This window comes from Macrobrachium nipponense, chromosome 30, assembly GCF_015104395.2.
Source record: "Macrobrachium nipponense isolate FS-2020 chromosome 30, ASM1510439v2, whole genome shotgun sequence".
Taxonomy (NCBI): Eukaryota; Metazoa; Arthropoda; class Malacostraca; order Decapoda; family Palaemonidae; genus Macrobrachium; species Macrobrachium nipponense.
Genome location: NC_087218.1, coordinates 30,697,994 through 30,725,821, shown reverse-complemented (window position 1 = coordinate 30,725,821; position 27,828 = coordinate 30,697,994). Strand labels below are relative to the sequence as shown.

At 38.6% G+C, this 27,828-nt stretch overlaps 2 protein-coding genes across 2 annotated transcripts in view; one reads left to right on the top strand and one right to left on the bottom strand.

Annotated features, from left to right (window-relative positions):
* LOC135202401 (E3 ubiquitin-protein ligase SMURF1-like) overlaps window positions 1-9,785 on the bottom strand; it is a 160,411-nt gene extending 150,626 nt beyond the window's left edge. Inside the window, exon 1 of the mRNA XM_064231792.1 lies at window positions 9,657-9,785. Within this exon, the coding sequence (XP_064087862.1) occupies window positions 9,657-9,705 (49 nt within the window). The 5' untranslated portion in view covers window positions 9,706-9,785. The remainder of the gene's footprint in view (window positions 1-9,656) is intronic.
* Window positions 9,786-20,430: 10,645 nt separating this feature from the next.
* LOC135202101 (transmembrane channel-like protein 7) lies at window positions 20,431-25,642 on the top strand. Its single transcript, XM_064231353.1, has 6 exons — window positions 20,431-21,360; window positions 21,908-22,304; window positions 22,453-22,727; window positions 23,458-23,757; window positions 23,899-25,256; window positions 25,441-25,642. Exons 1-6 carry the CDS (start codon window positions 21,304-21,306, stop codon window positions 25,640-25,642), a joined length of 2,589 nt encoding a protein of 862 aa, XP_064087423.1. The 5' UTR covers window positions 20,431-21,303.
* The last annotated feature ends 2,186 nt before the right edge of the window (window positions 25,643-27,828 follow it).

Sequence of the window (27,828 nt, the reverse complement as noted above, 5' to 3'; positions counted from 1 at the left end):
ATCAAGAAACGTTGGAATAAATGGTTTACTTTGTCATCTACTTCTATGTTCCTGCCCTCGATCCGGATGAATGTAATATGCGATGTTTACTTTTGACACACACATACACATATACACAAAGAAAGAAAATGAGCGAGCGATTTTTTTTTAACACTTTTACACACTCAAAACAGCTGTGCAAAATTTAGGTCACTTCTGCTGATAATCTTCCTTTAATCTTCTTAAGCTTTGGTTGAATGAAAACCTTGTTGATGATATCTGAATCCCATGCTCCTTTTGAGATGTTCATTACCTGCCTCTGTTTAATCAAGGCTGATTCCATCATTTGACTCTTGTACCGGCAGTTGCTGCTATAAATTATATGTGACAAATTCCAGTTTATTCTGTGGTTATGTTCATTTATTTGGTTGAAAATAACCGAGTTCTGTTGTCCATACTTAACTGACCGTTTATGTTGTATTAATCTCTGTGGAAGTGATTTTCCTGTAAATCCGATGTAAAATTGGTCACAGTCCAGGCATGGGATTTCGTAAACGCCTGTGTCCTTGGGGGATGTCTTTTGTTGGATATATAGCTATATGTATGTATGTATATATATATTATCTATATATATATATACAAATATTATATATATATTTATATATACTATATATATATATATATATATATATAGAGAGAGAGAGAGAGAGAGAGAGAGAGAGAGAGAGTGAGAGAGAGAGAGAGATATATATATATATATATATATATATATATATTAATATATATATATATATATATAATATATATATATATATATATATATAATATATATGTGACAAATTTCCAGTTTATTCTTTGGTTATGTTCATTATATGGTTGAAAAATGAGCCCGAGTTCTGTTGTCCATACTTAACTGACCGTTTATGTTGTATTAATCTCTGGGGAAGTGATTTCCTGTAAATCCGGTGTAAGATTGGTCACAGTCCCAGGCATGGGATTTCGTAAATATATATATATAGATATATATATATATATATATATATATATATATATAGATATATATATATATATATATATAAACAGGTACACGCTCCCTTTCCCCTACCCGACCCTCCCCCGCTACCCCCACAAAAATAATCACAGCGATGTTCCTTTGCAGCATAATCAGACACATCCCTTGGAGACGAACAGCTATCTCGTGTCACAACACATTATTACGCAACTGAAGTCGGAACACAATCCTACTAGGCAGGGGAGGGCAGGCAGGCTCTAGGCACGTATAGGACGACTAATAACAGGTTTTCAGGTTTTAGGCCTAACCACATAAATAATGAAGATTCCTAAAAATGAAACTACTCTTACAAATTCTTAGCGACCCTCCAACTGATTTATCAAGCTTACAATTAATCCTGTTCTTGGAATGGGCAACGATCTCCCTTATTAACCGTTCGCATTCAGGAGCTGGGACGATAAATGTACGAAATGCTACACGAAATGAATTGGATTTTGACATGCTTGTGAGGAAGCCTTCAATATAATTTAACGTTACACGTTGTTTACAATACAACAAATCAATCTAAATAGACCACTACAGAATTCAAAGCATGTTCAAGTTTGTTCGTAAGGATTTGTGAACTCATCATCAAAATGAAAATATGAAAAATTATCATATCCGAATTCCAAACAATATTGCTAAGAAGGGGCACCTACAACCGCTCTTGCACTAAAGTGTTTTAATAACTGCTGCTGAATTACCTTGCGAGTACATATGCCCAGGTAATGTATACAAAGTTTACACAAAGCTCAAATCATATACACGTGTCTACACACACTAACACACACATACACATTCGAGTTGAATAACTAACATACAAAAAACACTACAATTGCAGTGTAACGCGCATGGCCCATACACTTCCCCATTCATCTTCGGAAAACAAACCATTCGTCGACAAAGCAACGCCTTTAACCGACATCCGGGACCAGATTAAAGACTTAGAAAACTACAGATAAAAAAGGTGGAAGAGACGGTCGTAGCAAAGAGGTGGTCCACCAGACGCCATCTGATTCATACTTCCGAGTGTGAGTCAATACTCTTACAGAAGTATGCTGGCATCCCAGCTCATCGAAAGTAGAAACCAGATTCAATGACCCTACGACTACCAGATACACTGAATCAGTCATTCCTCTAATGCTGTTTCTCTTTTAACGTACAGCATGAGAGAGAGAGAGAGAGAGAGGAGAGAAGAGAGAGAGAGAGAGAGATCACAGTGGTTGAATCTCTCTGTATGTGTGGGGGTTACAAGGCAAATTCCAAAGCCCATATCGGGCCACTGGATACTTTACCGTTCTGCTTCTCCTGTCCTCAATCTCAACCATTGTGTGTGTGTGTGTGTGTATGTGTGTATATATATATATATATATATTATATATATATATATATATATATATTATATATATATATATATATATATACACACACAGTGCAATGACAACTCTAAAATTAATTTTCAGAGAGAGAGAGAGAGAGAGAGAGAGAGAAGAGAGAGAGAGAGAGAGAGAGAGAGAGAGAGAGCAACTACCTGATCGGTTCAATGAGCGGAACCTTTTGTTCAAGATGCCAGCAAACGCACACTGCCGTCTCCGTTACGTAGCAAAAGCATATAACTGCCAAAACTATCATCCGAAAGTTCTCACTGTGAAAAAGCAAAGATAGATTAGCTGAATGTTGCTTAGAATTCTGAAGGACTCCGATTACTTAGGATCATCTCCCTGGGGATGCCGTGCCAAGATACAATGCATAACTACCTACAACAATTCAACTTCTATTTTACTCATTAATTTTTAAATTTATCTATGTTTTTTTCTAATAACTGATCTCTACTTTATTTCTAAATTATCTTCTGTAACTTCACTTAAATGTACACATATTTGGAAGCTTCAATTTCAAGTCAATGGCCACTATCGGTTTATTCCATATGTATTTGGGTTTTTTTTTTCAAATAATAATAATAATAATAAAAATAATAATAATAATAATAATACATTTTGCTAAAATAGTACACAAACAGTTGCAAAACGTTGCAAATGGTGGAAAAGTTCACGAAAGGAAGTTATTACTGATGACCATCATATGTTAAGCAATACACATTACCCAAACCAATATATTATTTAACACGCTCACATTATCTGAAGCAGATGGGATACGCTCACAACTTCATTAAATGTAATTATACGCATCTGCTGATTTTGTGTCCGCTTCTTAGGTCTCAAAGTTTTCAAAATTTGCATTAGCAAGAAACTAGTTTTTGTTTCCAAGAAAGCCGAGCCTACATATCCTCTATTCTGCGACTGGAAATTCGTTCACAGAAATTACATAGAATCTAAAAGTCCAATCTACATCACTCTTGCCTGTAAACAGCAGCCTATCATACTATTTCCTTTATTCCACTTCCACGAATCTTCCCAAAATACTTCACAAAGCTCCAGAGAGTGATTTCAGGGCATTCCTACGAGCATGCTGTAAAATCTGAGCCGAGTTTCTTTCAAAAACAAAGTAGCATTAAGGGCTGAACAAGCACTGGGTCTACCAACCACCAATGCAAACGTCTCCCTCTTCCGTTCTTTTCACGACCTCAACGTGCCCGGCCTCCTATGAATGATCACTGTCCAGCATTGTCCTTGGTTGCTTAGCTGTCTCCCCCCAAAATCCACCCAATCCCTTTTCGCAATGCTACTAGTACTATTACTACTGCTAATACTACCACTACTGCTGCTATCATAACCGACATAATAAATGAAATAATGCTGGGTCAGGGAAGCACCAGATTGAGTAGAGAGAGAGAGAGAGCGAGCACCAGACAAGTGTGACGGGATGTGGCAACAGCAAAGAGGAAGACGAGTCTACATCACTAATACTATAGCTACTCTCTCTCTCTCTCTCTCTCTCACCAAACCAACAACGCAAAATGTCTGGGACACAGGCAGACAGAAAAGTGTTGGGAGGATTGCATTTAGATGTGTCTCGAGTCAACCTGAATTTTCCTTTTGGGTTCGTGTACGATGAAGTCTGCATGTCAGCTTTAAATAGTAAACGTAGGCCACAGCAATGACAAAAGATATTCAAAAGTCACTAGTTAAGAAATGTATTGCTCTAATCAACAAAACTACAACGAAGCTGGCAAGTATAGGGGAAGTACTACTGGTAAAAGGGTAATGACATTCTGTCGCCCTGCCAAAAGCCATGTCCGACTTCACCCAGTAATCATCGTGCAGTTTAGAACTAAAATCATTTGTCAAGAGAAATTCTCAAGTTGCGGTCTATCGTCACCTGTACCCTAAAACTGAAAGGCTCCGGTAAAGTTGTTTATAAAGGTGCCAGGTGCTCCAAGCCCAAAGTCCGTTTAATCTTGATTTATATTTATCTTTAGATACTCTTCTTATACAGATTAGCTCTTTTCAATTTGCGGACTGCACTTTCTACCTTGGCTTGGAGTTATGCTTTTTCTATTTTACCCAGCTTTGCTTCGGCTGCTTTAAATAATAACTAAGCCAAATATCAATATACTGGTTCTCTCTCATATACAAAGGATCAAAAGCTTAAAATTACATTAACCGGCCAATATCACTATCCTTGGGCACTCCCCAAAACAAATTTTGGAACCCAAACAGTACTTCGCCCAAAACAAACTCTCTCTCTCTCTCTCTCTGCCTGACAGGTCCATTAATAGAGGACGGGGGGAGGAGGCAAAAGGGGATGGCAGGAAGAGGAAGGCATGTGGAGGGTGGAGAGGAGGGGGGGGGGAGTCAATGGTTATAGGGAACTCTGAGATAGTGAGACCCAAACTTTTCTAGAGCCAAAAATACAACAAAAAATAATATAAAATACAACAATATAAAATACAATAATATAAAATACAACAAAAAATAATATAAAATACACAATGGTTTTCAGTATACTAGATATGATAAATAATTTAAATAAATATGCACAACACTCACAACAAAATTAACAAGCAAATGAGAGGGACAGCAGCTGGCTAATCAACGGCAGCTGCTATGAGAACCAGCCATCGATTGCCAAGACATGAAAAACAATAAAAAAAATCCACACCCCAACAATCATAGCGGGTCCAATCCGTTTCCCTGAGTTTAAAGAAGAGTAGGGAAGCAGAGAGGAGGGTGAGGTGGGAAGGGGCTAGAAAGGGGGAGGGGGGAGGGGGGAGGGGGAGGGGGAGGGGGAGGGGGCGGGGAGGAGGAATATTCATCACAAAACGTGGTTTCCTGCCACACCGAATCACACCTGGTTAAAGAGCCAATTCTTATCGCAACGCTGATGCCTCGATATTCTAGAGGTGGCCTACAGTAAAACGTTTCACCACAACCAGACAGATCTTGTACTTGTCAGTAATACCCATGGAATACCAGGTCGACACTGGCATACAGGCCCCAGTGACAAACAGACTTAAGTGCTCAGAAACGAGCACTCAAATTTTGGGAGTATAGGTTGCCACAACCTGACCAGACCGTGCATGTAATTCTGAGTAACAACCATGGAATGCCACTGAAACTGGTATAAAGACCCCAGGGACAAACAGTCTTATTAATGCTGAGAAACGTGCACGAAACGTTTTGTTAGTCTAATGCGAAGTGCAAAGGGTTAAAAGTAGACCGATATGAAAATAGAGATCCCTACTTATAATTGCAATGTACAGGCTGTCATTACATGCCCCGATATGGAACGTCTGCTCTACCTACGCTACACAAAAGCAATTACTTTAACAATGCCAACCCAAATTTGAACGTCCAATAAAAGCCACACAATTATAAACGATGACAAATGAAGCACGATGATTACGCGGTACCAATCGGCCAATTGTATTCACCTATTGGCCAAAAAATGATCTGCTCAGTACTTTGTAGACAGTCTTGGCCTGTACCCTTCGACATGGGAGATTTATGAAGCTATATGCAACACTGAAGTTTTAAGAAAAACACGTTCCTATTAACTTCGCCTCAAGGCTACATAAAATCTAAATTCCTGTAAAGTCTTGGTTTACAAGTTTATACAATTTCGAAAAGCCTGCAATATTAATATCAATGATTATATAAATAAACAGGAAATCGTAAAAAAAAAAAATAAAAAAAAACTCCTAAATACCGGACGCTCTGCCTTCCATGTTCATATGCAAATGTTGAAAAATTTGTATACGTAACATGCATGCTCTTCAATTAGCATTCATAGGTAGGCATGTAACCTGGCCTGTCGAGAGAGAGAGAGAGAGAGAGAGAGAGAGAGAGAGAGAGAGAGAGAGAGAGAGAGAGAGAGAGAGAGAGAGAGAGAGAATTTTGACATTTGTATCTATACACTTGGAGCTGGCGGCTTCCTAGTTGCGCGGTCACGTTAGATCTGTTCAACAGGAAAACTTAACATTAATACACTACTGAACATGGCCATAGGCTTTTACAAGGAGAGGCCCAAACCCTTCCACAAATCATTATATTACTCATTCTAACGACAAACTGCAGGTCATCGTTCTTCTTAAATATGACGAATGACCCATTCACAACTTGAAAGGCCACCTTGAACTAGATGCTCCTCTCAAGTGACTAAATGGCCCAAAAGTTTATCCCCGAGAAGGACTTCGCCTTGACCACTTTTTGCTGGGTGATAAAACAGCACGAGCGAACGGGGCATTTACGAATTTGTAATATAATGCAGTAATTCATATTTATGTCAACGGTTGCCGACCAACCCGTCATCCGATTAATATATATATATATATATATATATATATATATATTATATACAGAGAGAGAGACGAGAGAGAGAGAGAGAGAGGAGAGAGAGAGAGAGAAGGTCACGCGCACACACGAATAACATGCAGTATATATATATATATATATATATATATATATATATATATATATATATATATATATATATGACACACGCACACCACATGCTTACACATATCTTCCCATCAAAAGCAAGGCACATTTATTCACGCCATAGTGTCATTACTCTCAGCCAAGCTATCCAGCAGAGAAGATTGTGAGACAACCAATACCTTTTCTGGCGCCAATGTTTTGTCGAAAATTTGAAAACAATGCTTCAGAACTCTCCTTAAAAATAACGACCTGACAATGCACACACACACAAACTCTCTCTCCAAATGACGTTGTTCAAGTACACTAAATTAGCTATCAGTTTACAGGATTGCATTAAATTTTTTTTTTCTATCGCATAAACATTTACTAACGTATTTTGATTATACATTCAAAAGAATTTCACGAACGCATTTAATAACGCGCATAAAACTACATAGAAAACTTTTAGTATATAAAACCCAAATTACAACAAGCCTGCTCAAGTTCCCATATAAAAACCAATGAAAAAGCATGACTAGATATTAGATTCCTTATTTGAAATAACTGTCGTTTGAGGATACCAGGTATCTCATCTTGAACGGGGGAAATTGGCATACCCGATTTATTGACTTCCTATAATTAAGAAATTAAAGCAAACGCAGCTATATAGATTTATCTTCCAAGCAGGCAGAGAAACACATGGCCAGCAAATGGTTTACGAGTACTATACCCATCCCCCCGAAAAGTACAAATTTATTAGTGACAGGAAATGCCTCAACCGACCCTAACCAGCAGGAGCATACCATTAGTCTACAGTACATACCACTGGTCTACAAACTAGAGGTACACGTAATCCTCTCGAGGATTCGAGCTAAGGGCAAATAACTATTTTATTAACCTTGGTCTACACAGCAAAGACATCACCCCTATCCTATTTAAACCATTAATAACAACAGGTACCAAAACAACTTTAAATACGGGAGGGTACTTCGTCTTTCCTGACGAATGGACACATTAACGTCTAAGATATTCCATGTGCTGTTAACTTCACAAGATCAATTCATGAAATATATAGCACTACCAATTTCCGCTTTCCGTAATTCCCTTCGGAATACTAATACTGCCGGCCTTGTTTACTGCACCTGCTCCCCGGAGGTTAAGAACAAAGATACATCGCGCCTTGCAATTAGTGTTAATTTCATGACAGATATGATGAAAAAGCTTGGCATTTACTGAGCCATGGTTTACTCATATAAAGAAAAGATTGGCATGTGACGTGTAGGGGTATCCACCATTTTAAACTTTTCTTTAAAATCTGTCTGTTACCAAACCTTTTTAATCCCTCTTTTTCTTTTAAAAGCTGCCTTGAATGTCAAAATTATGGAACATGAGAGGCCAGAACAACCTTGCTAGGTCTACAGAACAAATACTTAACTATGATAAATTTAAAAATGCTAACATACGATACATTAGTTCTGTAGTCTGTTTAACTATTATTTTGACTGGTCTAAAATAATGCTAGCTATCCATATTATTGATGCAGTGCAATCGTTTGGCCTTGCTTAATAATCTCTCAGTAGCCACACTCATCTATATATAAAAATTTATTTTTTTATATATATCTTATATATATATATATATTATATTCTATACCTATATGATATATATATATATATATATATATTTTATGTATATATATATATTTAATTATTATTATTATATTTATATGTATATAAAGGTATATATTTGCGCTAATGTATAACTCGGACATGAGCGTTTGAACACTCACGCCAGTCAGGGAAAGGTTAACGCCCCACTCTCAATTAAATAAATATCACAAAGGCTCTCTATAAATATATATGCTTAAACAACCACAGTAGATGCACGTGACTTCGTTAAATAAGCGAATACCACAGGAAAATGATAGTCAGAAATCCAAGCGCTTTCGTCTTTTCTAAGTAAAGACGAAAGCTCTTGGATTTCTGACTATCATTTTCCTGTGGTATTCGCTTATATATATAAGGTATATATATATATATATATATATATATATATAAGGTATATATATATATATATATATATAAACAGTACAAATAGTTCAGTGCACAGACTATCCTGAATACAGTACCACATTCCATTTCATAAAACTCAACTAATCAGGGGATGGCCTAAAGGATGCTTAAGTAAATTTTTTAACTTAATAAAACTAAAACAAATATTTAGAGATTGGCCTTTTATCACGAGCAAATGAAATTATATACGTTAGACCTGTCGACTACAACGAAGGCGACAATTGTAGGTATCCCGAAGAATAGAATTAAATACATATTTATTTTATCCACAAACGATTATCGAACATGTGGAAACACAAGAAACTTTTACTGTCTAGTTCCCTTCTGTGAAAAATACCCATGCCAACAGTTTATACCCCCGCGTAGCCCGGGGCACAGGAGGCCAGAGAGACACCCCCTTCCTCCCTGTCTTAACACCTCTCTCTCTCTCTCTCTCTCTCTCCCCCTCACTGTCTGCCTGTCTCATAAATCGACCAGCATTTTCCCATGAGATGATAAGCGATCGCAGGAATGATAAATGACATTTATGTATTGTGCGATATATCCTAGGAGAAAACGTAACCCAACGAAGGACTCCCCCACACAAGGAATAAATCTAAATGCACACGAAGGACGGGGGAATCCGTCCAGCCGACATCTTGGCTCCGTCGGAACATTGCAGATGGAATCCTAATTTGAAAGATTATGGCCCTACTTATTAACACTAGGTGACGTTAAGAAGCGTGCTATACTCACTGGTGAGCCGTATTTTCATAGCTCCTGTGCGTCTCTGTGGATTAGACATTGTAATCACAGTCTATATAACCATCTCACTCGACACAGACCTTACTCACACTGCTTTCTCTCACACACTGACGGCTCGAGTTGTCGAACAACAACATGAACCCATCTTTGTGCAGGGCTGCCAACCTTTTCAGGCACGATATTCGGAAGTTTTCTTTATTTCTGCATGGATTTCCCCATCTGAGGTATTTCTGTTTTCATTTCTTCACACTATAGTTTCATTTTATATTATTTTTATAATTTAGTGTAAAATAATGAATATATGTTTGAACGTAGGTATTTTTCTGTTGGTCATAACCGGATGATGAGCCGACGTTAACTGGGCCGAGGGAAGAATTTCTAGACATTTAATACTCTTGTCATTAGTGAGCACGACGATGTTCCTAATACATTCGATATACGGTTAGGTTGAATTCATTAAACGTCCCATATCCCATAAATAACATTTATATTAAAGGGAAAGGAAATCCTGCCTAACTCCCCCGCCAGAGAAAATCTGGTCACTGAGGAAATGAGACTTTCGAGGAAGTATAAACTTTGCAAATAAGGTCATCACCATATTTTGTTGTTAGAGACGCGCTTGACCAAAATGGGTGGGTCTTCTTACTCCTGCCGTAAATTCTTTGCAGAAATTTTTGCCCACTAAAATTGAAATGGTCTAATCTATGACGTTTGAAATAAAATTTAAGTAGAAACGAATGCATACACACACACACACACACACACACACACACACACACACACATATATATATATATATATATATATATATATATATATATCGTATGTGTATGCACTGTAATAGCCACAATACCCTCTTAACTTCTTGAATTCGTTGCTCTTCTTTGAATACGTGGTCAGGTCAGCAAGTGACCTCTTTGTGATTATGGGACTGGATCTTCAGGCTTTGTAGTGACAAGCGCATCCAAAAAAGAGCAAAGAATTCAAGAAGTTAAGAGGCAGGCCATTGTGGGTATTAGTATTACAGTCTGGTAAAAAAGTGACCAGTAGATTCTACAATATATATACATACATATATACATATATATATATATATATATATATATATATATATATATATATATATATATTCCGTTGTATTCCACATAGGAAAATGAGAAAGGTATGTCTCAGAAAATGCCCAACAGTTTCGTCCTCCAATGGACCTCTTCTTGGAGCGTCTATTCATAAACGCTCCAAGAAGAGGTCCATTGGAGGACGAAACGGTTGGGCATTTTCTGAGACATACCTTTCTCATTTTCCTATGTGGAATACAACGGAATTACTATACCTTCGTGCCTAAGAAGATTACCGATATATATATATATATATATATATATATATATATATATATATATATATATGTGTGTGTGTGTGTGTGTGTGTGTGTCTGTGTGTTTGTGTGTGTGTGTAAGCCGATAATTCAACAGGTGTTCCGTTCATCGTTAACCTTTTCAAATTTACGTAACATTGACTCCAATACTACCGTTAAAATTTGAGATTGATTCATTTATCTATTAGATACTGAACAAAATACCCAGCAGATATTTATATAATTCCATAAAGAGGGTCATTATTATCATTGTTACGGCGTCAATAACCTCGCCGTTGCGACGCCAGTAAGAACTAACAAATCAATCAATCAATAACATTGTTAATTTATCTTATAAAATATGAATGCATGAAAAGTGAAATTTCTGTCTGACAACATATGACTAGAAGCATATGAATGTATGTAAATATGCAAGAAATCCTTCTTCTATGACACATGGACTTCCTTCCACGTGTTTTTAGGCAAATCTTCGAGCGGGCTTCCTACAGGCACCCGAAAATGCGCATTGAAATTCAAAACGTAATACGAAATAAGCTTAATTCACAAGCAAATGGTAACGTGGATTACGGATGTACAAATATCAAGGCTCTTCTGCTATGAGATTTGTCACTTTATTGTAAACCTCTTGAGTTCAGCCGTTTTCGGTAAAAATATGGAGGAATCGTTCAAATTTGGTTAAAAGCACCAAATTTTGCACATAGTTAGCTTGAGGTGTACTTTTTCAAATGTGATAGTGACCCATTTGATATCTTTCCAATATGGCCACGAAAATTCAGGAAAATGCTGGTATTCGAAGGTTTTTCATTGTATATTTTCACAATTTTGGAGTCTAAACCTATATTTTCAAGGATGTTCTAAACAATGAGAATAAAAATAAGCACAGCAGAACAATATTTAAACAGCAAATGCCCATTTAAATTCTGGAATAAGGCAAACATATTGAAAAATTGCTCAAAATGTTGTTGTTATCTTAATGTCTCAAATGGTTCTAAAGCTCCACATATAATCTGCTCAATCAGTGTAAACTGATACTACATTAGTCTTTTATAAATGAAATCATCAACCACAATAACATCTATAATTATGTTGTCATAATGTATGCAGTGTTTCATTAACTGCCCTACTGTTTTACTTCACCCTTTCCTCACCAGGTGATTTGTTTATATTTGTTGTCATTCACCCGGGGAGCTATTTGTTACTGAGCACATGGCTGATATTTTGATAAATTAAAATTCAGTTTTGCTTTTGGGAACAGGTACCATATGAATATTTCTTAAAATGTGTTCTTATTAACTGTTGTTCATTCATGCATAGATTTAGAGTGATTGCTTTTTTTCTTTCCTACAGGTTGCTGTTCTACTGCTTGAAGAGACAGCAATCTTCATTATTATGCCTTTGTACAGAACTGTGTAGAGACCATAGTGCTTATTAGCTTGCTTTATTGGTGATGGCTTAAACTTTTTCTATGTGCATGCTAATACTAGTAAACAGAGCTTTGTGAAGTACAAATTCTAACAATGGCAGAACCACAGTTTTACTGGGACAGGTGCATTCTATGTCAACTGGTAAAACAGGATCCCATTCAGCGCCCTACCTGTGGCAAAACACATGATTCAGGTGCTGGTTACCTCACCCTATCACAGAATATTCAGAGGTTACATGAACTCAACTCATTGCCTATGGAAATTCATCCACTTTTGCTGGGAGAAACAATCACAGTGCTGAACCTGATGGAAGAAAATGGTGATGGTTGGCATAAAAATTGCAACAACCTTTTCAACAACAAGAATGTCCATAGAGCAGAGAAAAGATAAGCTCCAGATCCAGAGAATAATGACACTAGTGACAATAAGGTAACACGGAAAAGAAAAGTTGTGGTGGAGCTACTAAACAATCTCAGAATACATGTTTTCTATGCCCTGTATCTACAAATGTAGGCCCACTTCATAATGTGTCAACTTCTGAAACAGACAAACGAATAAGAGAATGTGATATGCAAATCCAAGATACAGTAGTTGGCAAAGTGCTGGAGATCTGATTTCTCAGGAAGCTGCATATCATGCAAAGTGCCTGGCCGCTTTGTACAAGAAAACTGCAAAACTGATGGAAGGCAGTACTGATGCAGAATCAAGAAGATTTGCTCAATTAGAAGGCATTGCATTTGCTGAACTAATTTCATATATTGAAGAGAGCAGCATCCAAAGTGGCACATTATCAACCTTTAAACTTGCAGGTCTCTGCAAGTTGTACAGTGCCCGGCTTGAGCAACTAGGTGTTCAAATAGAGGGGCGTGTAAACACTACACATTTGAAGAATTGCACCCTGTCTCATTTTCCAGACATACAGACTTTCAAAGATGGCAGAAATGTCATTCTTGCCTTTGACAAAGATCTTGCAGTGGCTCTCAAAAAAGTTATGGTTCAAGACTTTGACAATGAAGCCATGATTCTAAAGCAAGCAGCAAACATCATCCGCAGAGAGATTTTGAAAGGAAGCATTGTGAAAGCATTTCCTGGCACCTTTGACACTAGTTGTCAGCAAGATTCAGTTCCTGCAAGATTGCTAAGTTTAGTTCAGATGATCTTGGGAGGACCAAACATAAGTAGCAGCACATGTTCCTTTGAGAGTCAGTGGTCTGCAAACATTGCCCAGTTGCTTCTGTTCAACTGTATTTCTGACAGAGCCATAAAGGGAAGCCACTCAACAGAACGGAGCCGCCACTTCCTATCTATATCGGGCTGCTTCTGCATGCTGAAACCAGGAAAAAGGGTCTCATAGAAAAAATGCATGACCTTGGCCTATCAGTATCCTATGACCATGTTCTCTCTCTGTCCACTGAACTAGGCAACAAGGCATGTGCACGCTTCATGATGGATGGGGTTGTGTGCCCATCAAAGTTACGGCACCAAGTATTCACAACAAGCGCTGTAGATAATATTGGCCATAATCCTTCCTCATCCACTGCCCAGGGCTCCCTGCATGGTACTGGTATATCCCTGTTCCAGCATCGGAGAATCGGAAATGAAGGACAGGAGTGATCAGAGTGTCCAAGTGACACTGTCATTAAGAGCAACGAACTAGCCCCTTTGCCTGAATCACATACCACTGTCCAACCTGTTGTTCTGCCTAAGAGGGATCCAGTCATTCCTGCAAGGAAACCACTGTCCATAAGTGATGAACCACATGAAGCTGCCCTGGAAACAGAATATAGGTATGTACATGTAAACCTTTTGCAATTTCAATGGCAGTGTTGTATTGTCTGTGTCTATAGAGTTACAATTCTACCATGACAACCATTTTGTTTGTTATACAATCATTTTGCAGGTGGTTGAAACATGTGAAAGAAGAGATTGAAACAGAGTCATCAACAGACCTAAAGACATCCTGGGCTGCATACCATGCTGATCAGATCCACACAGAACAGCCTGCTCCTTCCGACACCAGCTCAATGAGGAGGCTAAGTCAAGTGCCATGATTGCCCATACTATGAAAGTTGTGAAGAATGCAGTAAATTTTCTGGATCCTGATCAGATCTCTGTAGTTGCCTGTGATCAGCCACTGTATGCTATTGCCAAACAACTCCAGTGGCAATACCCCAACATTTATGGTGAGAACCAAGTTGTAGTGTTGTTTGGTGGCTTACATATTGAGCTGGCCTTTCTCAAAGTTCTTGGAGACTGGCTGGAAGGAACTGGATGGACCAATACCCATGCGCAGGCAGAGATAGCCTCACAAGGTACTGCAGATTCCTTCCTGAAGGCTGCACATATAATGAGAACGAGGCATGCCCACCAGGTGACCACAGGGAGCTTGTACATTCTCATGGACAGAGCCTACAAGCTTCACCAAAGAGAAGACCACACCACAGATCCTCTAAGCTCTGAGCAATTGAGAGTGAAAAGGGAAAATGCAGTCCCTATGTTCAACTTCTGGTCCATCACACTTGACCTGGAACTAGCTTTGATGGTGTTCCTCCAGTCACTGCGACAAGGCAACTTCAATCTGTATAAGGCTGCACTCACAAAGCTGGCCCCATGGTTCTTTGCACTTGACTATCCAAATTATGCGTTGTTGGTTCCCAGTGCACATCAGAGATATGGCTTCCCTAGATATGATGCATCCTGAGGTTGCTGCTGAATTCTCACAGGGAAAGTTTGTTGTTCGCAAAGCACGACGCTCATTCTCAAGCATCCCATTGACCAAGCTCACGAACAGAACAACAAAATGGTGAAAGCAGATGGTGGTGCTGTGGGCCTAACTGAAAACAGTGCACAACTCCAAAGATGGATGGTGGCTGGGCCAGAAGTGTCAAGAGTTGTGGTGGAAGGAATCTGGGGACAGGCGGAAAAGCAGCAGACCAAAGACACCATGAAGCACAACAGGGGGTACAGACAACATACAGAAAGCAAGTCAAATCCTTGTGTGATACATTAGAAGACATGGGAAATCCATTCATGGAAGATTCATCTGATCTTCTGGTGTTAGGCACCCAGGATGTTGTAGACAAAGAGATTATAGAAACCATAAAGCATATCAAAAGGGTGGGAAATGAGCAATATAGTGATCTTGTGAAGGAACGGCTAGAAGACAGAACCAAAAGTCTGACAGACCCTATCAAAAGGAACAAATATCCTCTATTCAGCAACCAGCCTACCCACAAGGTGTCATAGGAGAAGCAACAAATTACATCACTGAAACAAGACTGTTCTCTTTTCTCTAAACTGTATGTTTCTTGCCAAGTGTGAGATGGGGATATTGATGAGTTTTTCAGCCATGAGAATCAGTCCAGTCCACCATCATTGTCACAGGGTGGGAAGCTTCGACATGGGACCGCAGCTGATCTTCTCACATTCCTTACACAGTATAGTACCACAATCGATGACAAGTCTGATACTGATGCAGTTCTTCTAGATGGGGCTGCCATTGTTAATATGCTTAGACCAGGTGCATCAAGAACATTTCAAGAGTATGCTGACCAGGTATTTGTACCACATGTGAAGCGTCAACTGGAGTCAGCAAGAAGAGTTGATATTATCTTTGATCAGTACTTCCAAGAGAGTCTGAAGGCTACTGCTAGGAGTCTCAGAGGAGAGGGGGACCACAGAAAAGTAAAGGCTAACACTCCTGTTCCTGGCAACTAGAAGGCTTTCTTGCGGTGTGATGCAAACAAAGCTGAGCTCTTCAGTTTTCTAGCAGATCAATGTGCTACTATCAGCTGTCCTGAGGGCAAGCAAATTATGTCCACAAGAGGAGAATTGGTCCTTTGCACCCCCGAGAGGGACAGTATTGATCAAATATCTCCATGCTCCCATGAGGAAGCAGACACAAGGCTTTTTCTCCATGCAAAGGATGCTGTTCAACACGGTTATGAGAGGATCGTGATCAGAACTGTGGACACTGATGTAGTAGTGTTAGCTATAGCATTGTATCTTCCAATTCATGCAAGTGAACTGTGGATCAGCTTTGGGGTTGGGGACAACTTCAGATATATCCCTGTACACACCATAGCTGGTTCTCTAGGTCCAATGTGTCAGGCTCTGCCTATGTTTCATGCCTTCAGCGTGTGTGACAACACATCCACCTTTGCTGGTAAAGGGAAGAAATCTTCTTGGGAGACTTGGCAAATATGTGCAAGTGTAACTGAGGTGTTTGCAGACCTTGGGAATGCACCAACACTGGAGAGAATTGACCAGCACAAGGCAAACCTTGAGCGATTTGTTGCTCTGCTTTATGACAAAACAAGCACTGCCACATCAGCTGATGAAGCAAGAAAAGATCTCTTCACCAGGAAAGGCAGGTCCATTGAATTCATACTACCAACTTCTGCTGCTCTCTACCAGCATGTCAGAAGAGCATCTTATCAAATGAGTCATGTTTGGGGCCAGTCACTTCTCCCCAATCCTGTGTTACCTTCACCTGTCGAATGGGGTTGGCCTGGGAATGCATGGGAACCCTATTGGTCAGATCTGCCTCAAGCATCAGTTTCCTAAATGGAATTCCTGAAATATGAATGTGTCAAAGGCTACAGAGGAAGATGCAAGTGTGTGAAAGCACAACTAGCATGTACGGCTCTGTGCAAATGCGGGGGGATTGTGACTGTGTGATTAGACTGTGTACATAAATTAGTCATTACAGTACTGACCTAGCAATTGATGATTACAAGGATGAGATCTATTTTTGTATTAAGTTAATAAAACACTTTTCATATTGAGTTAATAAAACACTGTACTTATGTTTGACATTCAAATACATACTTTACTTTGCGTTAAATTACAGAACAAATATGATTACAGCCAGTTTTACATTTTAAGGCAATTTCTGTAACAAAAAAGCCTTTTTCTCCTTAAATATTTATCTGATGTGCTTACATTTGTTTTCAATGTTTAGAACATCCTTGAAAATATAGGTTTAGACTCCAAAATTGTGACTTTAAAATGAAAATCCTTCGAATAGCAGCATTTTCCTGAATTTTGGCGGCCATCTTGAAAAAAGCGGCTATATTGGAAAGATATCAAATGGGTCTCTATCACATTTCAAAAGATACATCTCAAGCTAACTTTGTGCAACATTTGGTGCTTTTAACCAAATTTGAACGATTTTTACCGAAAACGGCTGGACTGCTTCTTCTAGAAATTCTTTTATTTCATTATAAAGCGACTACTGCTACGAGATTCATAAATATATTATATAAGGCCACTAAATATAATAGCTTTGTTATTGTATTGTAAAGCCACTTCTGCAAAGAGATGTCAGTGTACGATAAAACCATTTCTGCCAAGAGATTTGTTCATGTATTATAAACTCACTTCTGCTACAGATTTGTTATTGTGTAGTAAAGCCTCATACGATTAAAGAATTGTTATTGCATTGTAAAACCTCTTCTGGTAAGAGATTCGTTATTATGTTGTAAAGCCTTTTCTGGTAGTAGATTTGTTAGTCTATTATAAAGCCTATTCTGCTAAGAGATTTGTTATTGTATTGTAAAGACTCTTCTTCTAAGACATTTGTTATTGCATTATAATGCATCTTCTGATAAGAGATTTGTTTTTATAATGTAAAGCCTCTTCTGCTAATACATTTGTTATTGTATTATAAAGCCACTTCTGCCAAGACATTTGCTACTGCATTGCAAAGCCTCTTCTGCTAAGAGATTTGTTATCGTATTGTAAGGCCTCTTCAACAAAGGATATTTGTTATTGCGTTGTAAGGCCTCTTCTGCTAAAAGACTTGTTATTTTGCTGTATAGCCTTTTCTGCTTACACATTTGTTATTGAATTTTAAACCTTCCTCTGCAAAGAAATATTTTTTTATCATATTGTAAAGCCTATTCTGCTAAGACATTTGTTACCATATTGTAAGGCCAATTCTTCTAAAAGATTTGTTATTGTATTGTAAGGCCTCTTCTGCTAGAGATTTGTTATTATATAGTAAACCTTCTTCTGCTAAGACATTCGTTGTTGTATTGTAACGCCTCCTCTGCTAAGAAATTTCATATGGTATTGTAAAGCCTTTTCTGCTAAGAGATTTGTTGTTGTATTGTAAATCCACTTCTGCTACGAGATTTTTGGTGTCTAAAGCTTCTACCAGGGATACATTATTGTATCGTAAGACCAGACCAGGGAAATGGTTTTTAAATTTATTTTTTCAAAAACTTACAAATTTGATAACTGTATATGATGTTTAAGCACAAAGAATAACGTTGGAAGGCAGTAAATATTATCAAATCAAGCAAAGGGAGACATGTAGATCAATAAATTCATATCTACATACATATATACATAAATATTCAATCAATCTTTAGTCTAAGTGTACACACGTTTGATAACAACATTGCCTTGCATAGCAAGAAACTACAGACAAAATATATTCTCAGAAATATTGCAAACAAACTACATTGTGATCATTAAACACATTTTTCAGTAGATAAAATTTTGTTTGGGGATTCCATCATCTTCTGATACAAAGTGGGAAAAGTTTTAAGAATAAATAGTAATATTTAATGTCAAAATTGAGTCCTTGACACACACACACACACACACACACACACACACATATATATATATATATATATCTATATATATATATATATATAAATTATATATATATATATAATATATATACATATATATATATATCGAACTGCCACCTAATTGCATTAGTAACGAATTATAATTATTCGAGAGAGAGAGAAAAAAGACACACTTGTATTCTCTGGACGAAGTAGGTACAGCATAGAATTCGATGTCTTCCTTTTTAAGAAAAAGAAGAAGAAAACATCACATCTTTATCAGTTATCTAAATGGACGTCGAGAACTGGGAGTGGTTATCGCTGCGTCTAATGGACCGATAAAGGGTTCAGATCTCCACTAGAAGGGAGTACTCAGTCTCGTCATCGCGACGGAAAAACGCAGGAAAACGAGGGCTAAGGTGAGCTGGGAAAACTGTTTTTATTCTTTCTCTGTCGCGTGTAATAATCAAGGGTTTGCTTTACGGAGGATCTTTGTGCACTCCTCAATTGATTATATATATATATATATATATATATATATATTATATATATATATATATATATATATATATATATATATATATATATATATATATATATATATATATATATATATATATAAGAAACGTCGTAGGGACAGATTGTAATTAAGATTTCAGAACATTAACCGATGCTTCCTATTTCACGAATAAAGAAAAAAAAAAAAAAAAAAAAAAGCATTTTTTAAAGCTAGATTTCAAAACTAAAGAAAGTTTAACAACACCATAAATTTTTTGCTATGCAACAAAAACTAAAAGTATATAAATATTTTAATACTTAAATACTTGCAAGGTACTATTTTTTTTTTTGCCTTGGATAGGCAAAATGTCCGTGTTCATCAAATTGATGCTAAGTTTACAACAAATTTTACTTTTTAGAGATAAAGCAGCGCTAATGTTAACTCTAATGCTAAGAGGGTTTCCGTGTTTCTATGAGAATCAGACTGACTGCAATGAAAAAAATTAAGTCAGTGTAAAGAAATTCATATAACAGTATATAATAGTAATCCGGTCTTTGTATTTTTTTTTTATGAATGCTCTTGCTACTACTACTACTAACACTACAAATAATAATAAAATGAGAGTGGGTTTTCTTGCTTGCCCTCCCCCGTGTGGCAGTAGGGAAGACATGACACGGCCACCAACCCTCTGCAAACCGGTTTGTCCGCCTTGTGTGTGGCGGTGTAGGTAAGGAACGGAAGGGTAATGGAGACACCCACCTTCCTCCTGCAAAGCTGTTTTCCGTCCTATGTGTGGCGGGGTAGGTAGGGGATTGGGAGGGGAGGGGAGATAGCAGCTCACACGAAGAACCAGTAATAATACTAATGTTAATAATAATGATGACGAAACTTGGAAGACACTTAGTGCTAATCCTAAACAAATTTCAGGAGATGGACATGAACAATTCGGGCGAACTTGGGCCATATGAAAACAACACCTCTCCAGAAGCCTCGGGAGGCGAATTGGGCCCAAATGAAAACAACGCTTCTCTAGACGGCTGGAAAGGGGAACTAGGCTCATATGAACATAACACCTTTCTGGAAGGCTCGAGAGGAGAACTAGGCCAAAATGAAAATAGCACCTCTCAAGAAGGCTGGACAATAGGCCCATATGAACACATCCCTCTAGATGGCTGGAAAGGGAACCTAGTCTCAAATGAAGATAACACCTCTCTAGATGGCTGGGGAAGAGAACTAGGCCTATATGAAAACAATTCGCTAGAAGCCACGGGAGAAGAACTAGGCCCATGTAACAAGTCCCTAGAAGTATCGGGAGAAGATCTAGGCCTATATGAAAACAACACCCCTATACAAGGCCGAAGTGGAGAACTAGACCCATATGAAAATAACCCCTCTCTAGAAGGCTGGAGAAGGGAACTAAGCCAATATGAAAATACCACCTCTCTAGAAGACTGGAGAAGGGAACTAGGCCCATATGAAAGCAACGCCTCTCTTGAAGGCTGGAGAGGGAGAAGCAATACCTCGTCTTATGGAAAGGAACTCCTGCAATCTCTTGCCCGAAAATTCGCTTCGTCGCTAGGCTGCAACGGAAGCAAATGTTCTTCCTTTGCCAGAAATCTCTCCATTGCAAGGCTTCCATGGAGACCCAGATTCAGTCTAAACAAAGACACAGGAGAAGAAGTCCTCAATGTAAAGGAAAATGTCATCTTTTCGGGGGGCGTGTCTTCGACGACGAGGGGGTTCCATTATGCTTTACTAAATGGATTTCGTTGGAGGAGGGCACCATTTCGAACTTTTAACTCGGACAATTTTGAAGGTAGGTTTGGAGTGTTTGTTTTTATTCTCCACAATCATTAAGCTGCATTATTATCTAAATTTAAGCTGGATATTACCATAGCAGTTACGTGTAAAAATTCAGAAATTAATTCTATCATGCAAATAACATAATTACTAAATTCATTAATCCAAAAACCAGGATTAAATATACAATTTCCGGACGACCTCAATGGCCAGCAAGAACCGTTTTATGCTACGGGGTGCAGTGACCAGACGGCATATATTCTGGGAGAGCAGGTGGAACCAGAAGCCCCGATTTGCCCTCAAAATACGATGCGTGGCACTAGAGAGAGTTGTCGTCATGAAAAGGAAAAATCATTAAAAATAAAAGTAAATCAATGACTGCCCTTTGTATTAAGCAGCAATGATCATGTGTCACAAGACATTCATTAAATTTAAGACACACTTGCGGATGATGCTCCATAACTAGTATTTTCCACCTACACTTGCATGTATAACGTAGTTATTATTTATCTGAGTGGATCCAAATTACGGGTATATTTAAATGCAGCACTTACTATTTTTAGGTAATGGAACAGCCAACAAACATCGGCCAAGAAACAACCGCATCGTGGCGCGACAGACTTCGAGGCACAGGGAGCACAATGACAAGGCCACGCCATAATCGACGATTATCATCCTCTTTCGTAGAAAAGTCATATTCTATTTTGGGTAACACTGAACGAAAATTTCGTTCCATTCTGGAAGACTGTGGACTTGGGGAATCCATTTTCTGGAACGAGCTGGAAATATTCGAGTCGAACCCAGACTCGGATATGGACGATGACTTCCTCTACGAAAGAAGGACCAGCAATGCCCCTTCTGTCTCAACTTTAGGGCGGCGACTAAGGAAATCCTATGTCCCCTTTGACGTCGAGACACATTTGGATGAACTAAGGTTCGGTAACAATCTTAGACGTAAAGGTAAGTTAAGTCCTCTATTGATTAAGGAACAGACGATATGTATAGTAAATCGTTCATATTCACAGGTTACCTTCGTGTAAATGCATCGCACACACACACTATATGTATGTATATATATATAATCCTTTCATTTTCTAATTTTACACAGCTCTTTCTTCGGACGAAATAACAGAAGAGATAAAACAACTAAGAAATGCAACAGTCCCCCTGAAAAACAAACGACAGAAAATGGACCGTTTAAAGGGAGACTTCAAAGTAAGAACTGGCCAAGCCTGGCAAGGGGAACCAAGTTACTTAAAAAGGGCCCGGAGTGGTCTGAACACCTGCGGACATTATATCGATAAGCTAAAGGTAATGTCCGCCCCGCACCCCCACAAAATAAAAAATCTAGGTAAAAGTGAAGCTTACTATCATGCCCCTCTAGTTCGGTAACTACTAGTTTACGTGCAAAATGGGCGCCGCGTTCAGTATCAACCCCTTGGGGATCAACGTGAAAACTTAAACAAAAGACCGAATATATAAACATAAACAAAAGGAAGTCAATGCCACCAAAGTAAACAAAAGACATAAACATAAATAAAAGGCGGTAAATATTCGGACTGGCGGGAACGAGGCAGCGGTAGGTAATAGTTTTGTTTTACCAAAAACTACTGAATACTCACTGTAACTAATCGAGTCGAATATCGATTCTTTTTTCCCTCCAACTTACAATGGCTCAAACGTGGTCGATTATCTCTTTGGAACTTGGAAATTATTATTCTTTGAAAATTACAGCATATGTAGGTATGATATAAAGATATCAGCGGCAGAGAATATTAAATAACTTGGAAAATTATAAATTCTTTTATTACGAAAATGTTAAGAGAACAGCAGTATCACCACATTTGCATTACTACTTAAAAAGCTTGTATACCATTATTTTATTTTCTTATCTAAATTAAAAAAGAACAAAACTCAAATCTTATCTTTATTTTTAACAAAATTAAACTGATTGACACTCAAAAATCATAACACTTATCAGTCCCATAATGAGATCTGCTTATCAGATATTAGGTTATATTAACTGAATTTATTAATAATTTTGTTGGAGTCTTTTAGCCATGAAGAATATCTTCGATTAAAACAGTATTGAATCCATTTTCTTGAAGAGAAGGATCCCTCGATTCCTTTGCATATCCTACAGATCTGGAGGCCTCTTATTCGCCGAGTCGAGGGCCAATTTGGTCAGAGTGGCGTCGCCATTTTCAGTTTTATCTTGGACTTGCTCGGTCTGAATTTCCTTCTGAGTGTGATCATGCTGAATGCTATCGTACTGCCGGTGATTTTCCTGCAGGAGGAAAGGAAGATTGACGAAAATCCTGAAGAATGGAAGGCTGGGTGGACACCATGTGACAACTCGACCTCTAGCAGCGGTCGTTGCCCTAATGTGGACTTGACAAACCACGACGCAATTGTGAGTTTGTTAGTTAATGAATTCTTCAACTGATCAATATTTCGTTGTTTGTACTTTTGTCAAATGTTTCCCTTTTAAACCAATGTACATGCCGTAAAGTAAGCAAGTTACGCACTAACCCTTCATCTTTACTTTTTGCAGATCAATAACTGCAGTGACATGTACCTAGAACAGATCCTTTGGAAAAACTCGAGTGACATCATGGGCAATCATTCTGAGATCCTGCCAGTGGGTATAATCGCAGAGTTCCTGATGGGCAAGGGGAGGCTGGAACTCACTCCTCTCTTTCTAGGTTACTACCCTCCAGAAATCCGATTTATTAGATACCCAGTCGCAGCCATGCACATTCTGGCAACTACTACTGTGTTTGTGATATCTCTAGTAAAGGTCGTCGTGCGAGTGGGCCAGTGGCTTCGCTACAGTTCCATGACATCCAGAGGTCAGTTGTTCTCTGAAACAGTTTTCGCCGGCTATGACTTCTCCTTGCGAAGTTCCCACGCTGTCATTTGGAAACAGAGGATGCTAAGGAATGAACTGTGCTCTGCTCTAAACGAGGACAGATTCCAACAGTCGAAGTCACAGCGAACGCCCAAGCGAATGCTCTGGATTTTGTGCAAGCGAGTGATCATTAACATATTCATCATGGCAGTGGTCACTTTCAATTTCTTAGTGATCATAACGTTCACTACATTTCAGACCAAGATGCAAGGGTGGCTGACTAATTACTTCGCCGCAGATCCCTTGATGGCAGAGAATTTGAGTTTCTTATGCAAGTATTCTGATACATTGGTGATAGGATTTCTTTGTATGTTTACTCCGCCACTGATTTCTAAACTAGGCTCATGGGAAGAATACACCAGTCGGAATGAGATGCTGCTCTTCATCATCAGAAATGGTTTCATACGCCTCTTCTCTTTGGAATGTTTGGTCATCACGCACCTGGAACAAGCAAGAAGAGAGAAAGTGCAAGAATGCAATGTCGATCTTCTGTGCTGGGAGACTGCTCTTGCCCAGGAAATCTACTCGCAACTGGTGTGGGAATTCCTCACTCGTATGGTGGGAATGCTACTTCGCGTCATTTACGTGATTCTGGCAACACCCTGCCGGTGCCTTAAACTATCGGTTTTGCCGGAGTACAACGTTCCCGATAAGGTCATAGATATAATATTCATTCAAACGATTTGCTGGATAAGTGTCCCGCTGTCTCCACTGTTACCTTTACTGTGTTATGTTTTCTTGATCATCGTACTCTGGATGGAACTTCTTTCAGCTCTCGTGATGTCCAGGCCTTCGGAGAGGGTCTTCTTGTCCTCCAAGTCATCTGCTGCATTCATGGTGGCACTAGCCATTTCTTGGGTGTGGAGTGCTGGAGTCGCTGTGTCAGCATTTTCTCTAGTACGTCCATCCCTTGGCTGTGGACCCTTTAAAGGACTGACACAGGTCTGGGATGCTTTAACTCACTGGATCTGTTCAATGGACGGAAATTTATCAACGCTTAGGTAAAATATGAGGATAATTGTTCCTTTAATTTTGGCTTTCGTTAAGCATGCAAAGCATTCATTATTTTACGTGAAATTAGTGTATTCAACAGTCCAGTTACCATTATACAATTTGTAAACAATTAGAATGTGATAATCTTCTATTCATTACATTTCATTTCCAACCTGATTTTTTTTCTTTTAGATCTTTTCTTTTTGGAATGGATGACCTAGTCGTGATCCTACCCCTTGGGCTGATCCTCTTCGGGCTCTTCGCCTATTACATTTGGATTTTACACCTGAGGTCGATCACCATCAGCCACCTTAAGGCAAAACTCAAGGAGGTCACCAGTGATAACACCTTCCTGCTGGATACTGCTCAAGAACTCAGGATCCCGTGGACATGAGTCGGTGTTGCATGAGCATGGATTCCTGCATAAGCCTATTTCAATGTTTTGACATCCACCTTTGCAGCAAGCACTGGCTATTTGAGAAAAAGGTAGGTGGCAGGACGCTGAAATAGGCCTATGTTAGTTGCAAACTGCAGTTGCACGTTTGTTGATGTGATATCACTCGACGCAAACTGCACAACTTCCATTTTGCAATTAGTATTGGTTACTAGGTATGGCGTTGGGAGTAAGAGCCCGTGGAAGCATAACAGGTTTATAAAATTTAGTTTGAAATGTCAATAACCTTATCTAATGATTAAATCTTACACTCCAGTTCACCTGTAACTTGATCTGCTCTGTGCTTTGCAGCTTGGCTAATTTGGGACATTGTTTTGCCCAATCGAGGAATTTCAAACAAAATACTGTACAGTATTCCTTATCTGGATCTAATAGTAGCCCCCATGGGTTTAAAACATTGTGGGCTTTTATAAAGAAATAACTTTTTTGGATTTTGTATGTCATGATTGGAAATTAGAAGTGCCTGTTCGACGGGAAGCACCAATTTAAGTAAATATCACTGTAATTAAAACCATATTAATCTTTCTTTTAAAAATTAAATAACCAATGACCTAATATAAGAACATTCATCAAAACTTTCCTGTAGGTACAGTGAAGTTGGCACTGTCAGAATTAATCAATGCATGGTCAAGTAATTCATTCTCAAGTTCTAATCCTTTGTTCCCCTTCTTGGTTAAAAATACGACTGAATATTTCTCAAATATGGCATTGGAAAAAAAACTGCATATGCTAAAAGAAATGAAATTTTACAAGCCTATGGACATACATAGGTTGTCAGGATGAAAGATTCTGGCAGGGCTCCCTCCCTGAAATTGTCTTACAAGTTGAAAATACAGCTTAATTGCCTGTTAATGGACGATTAATGAATTTCCCAATTACATAACAATAACTGTCTCAAGTATTACCGGCCAAGGCATGTGAGCAACTTGCTCGCCTTCAAATGATTTAAATGATTTCCAGCTGTCAACTCTGAGCCATTTGGTGACACCCATGGTTGCAATGGGCTATCCAGTCTTCCTAGTGGTGGAATCACCTCCCTTAGCGGCCATTGCAAGATTTGAAATTTTCAGAGAACTAACCATATTTGTAAATGGATACACAATTCATTCATTTGTCACCACCATCTCAACAAATAAGCAGTGCCCATTTTTTTTTTTTTTTTTTTTTTTTTTACAGCGAATAGGCATGGTCACCATGACGAAAGGCTTTGTGTCAAGTTTAGATGCATAAAAGCCTGACACTAGATTACTCTGAAGTCCGGCCCTACCAACCCCCAACCCCCAACCCCCAATCTTTCCCCCGCCCAAGCCCGGTAATATTATTGTGGGGATTTATTTCACCACTTTAGTTTAAGAGTTCTAGGCCAGGTGGTATAACCAATAAATTTAGCCTAAAGGGCACAGTTACCAAGGCAGGTTAAACACTTTTTATCGCAAAAATAAACTTTAAACACACTTAACATAAATCAGACTTCAGTAGGACACGAACATGTGACCGAGTCCGACCGCTTCAAAAGGAAGCAAAATGAAATGTTAATTCTCGGCAAAAATAATGCCCTGTACTCGCAATTCAACACATGTTTAATACGAAATAATTCACTAGAAAGCTCTTGACGATTGTTGATGCAAAAGATACATTACTAATACTCATTTTGGTTACAGCATGGTCACAGACAGCTCGTCCTCACCCCTCACACACGATTCACTCACGTACACGCAAGCTGACATGCTACCCTACTAGTTGTTTTGCTTAGGATCACTAGAAGTCAATGGAGGGTGATGCATTATGTACGTTGCCTTTTATTGTTGTACGGACTAGGGAATTTGATGCAATTAAAAGCAACAAGAAGAGCTCAAATAATACTCACAACTACAATTTTATCATGTCCTAGGAGTGTGTGTGTGAGGGTTGGGGTTCAAACTCAATCAAGTGACATTTCTCATTACATAATAGAAAAAGAAGCACTGTTCCATTTGCCGCCAGCTTATCCATGGAATCTAGAATGTGAGTAGAAGGGCGGAAATTCGTGGAAAAAAAAAGTGCGTTCTTTTTTTCACGACAATTATGGTAATAGTATAGACCTATAAGCTCAATTTTTCGCCACACCCTTATACAGTTCCTAGACA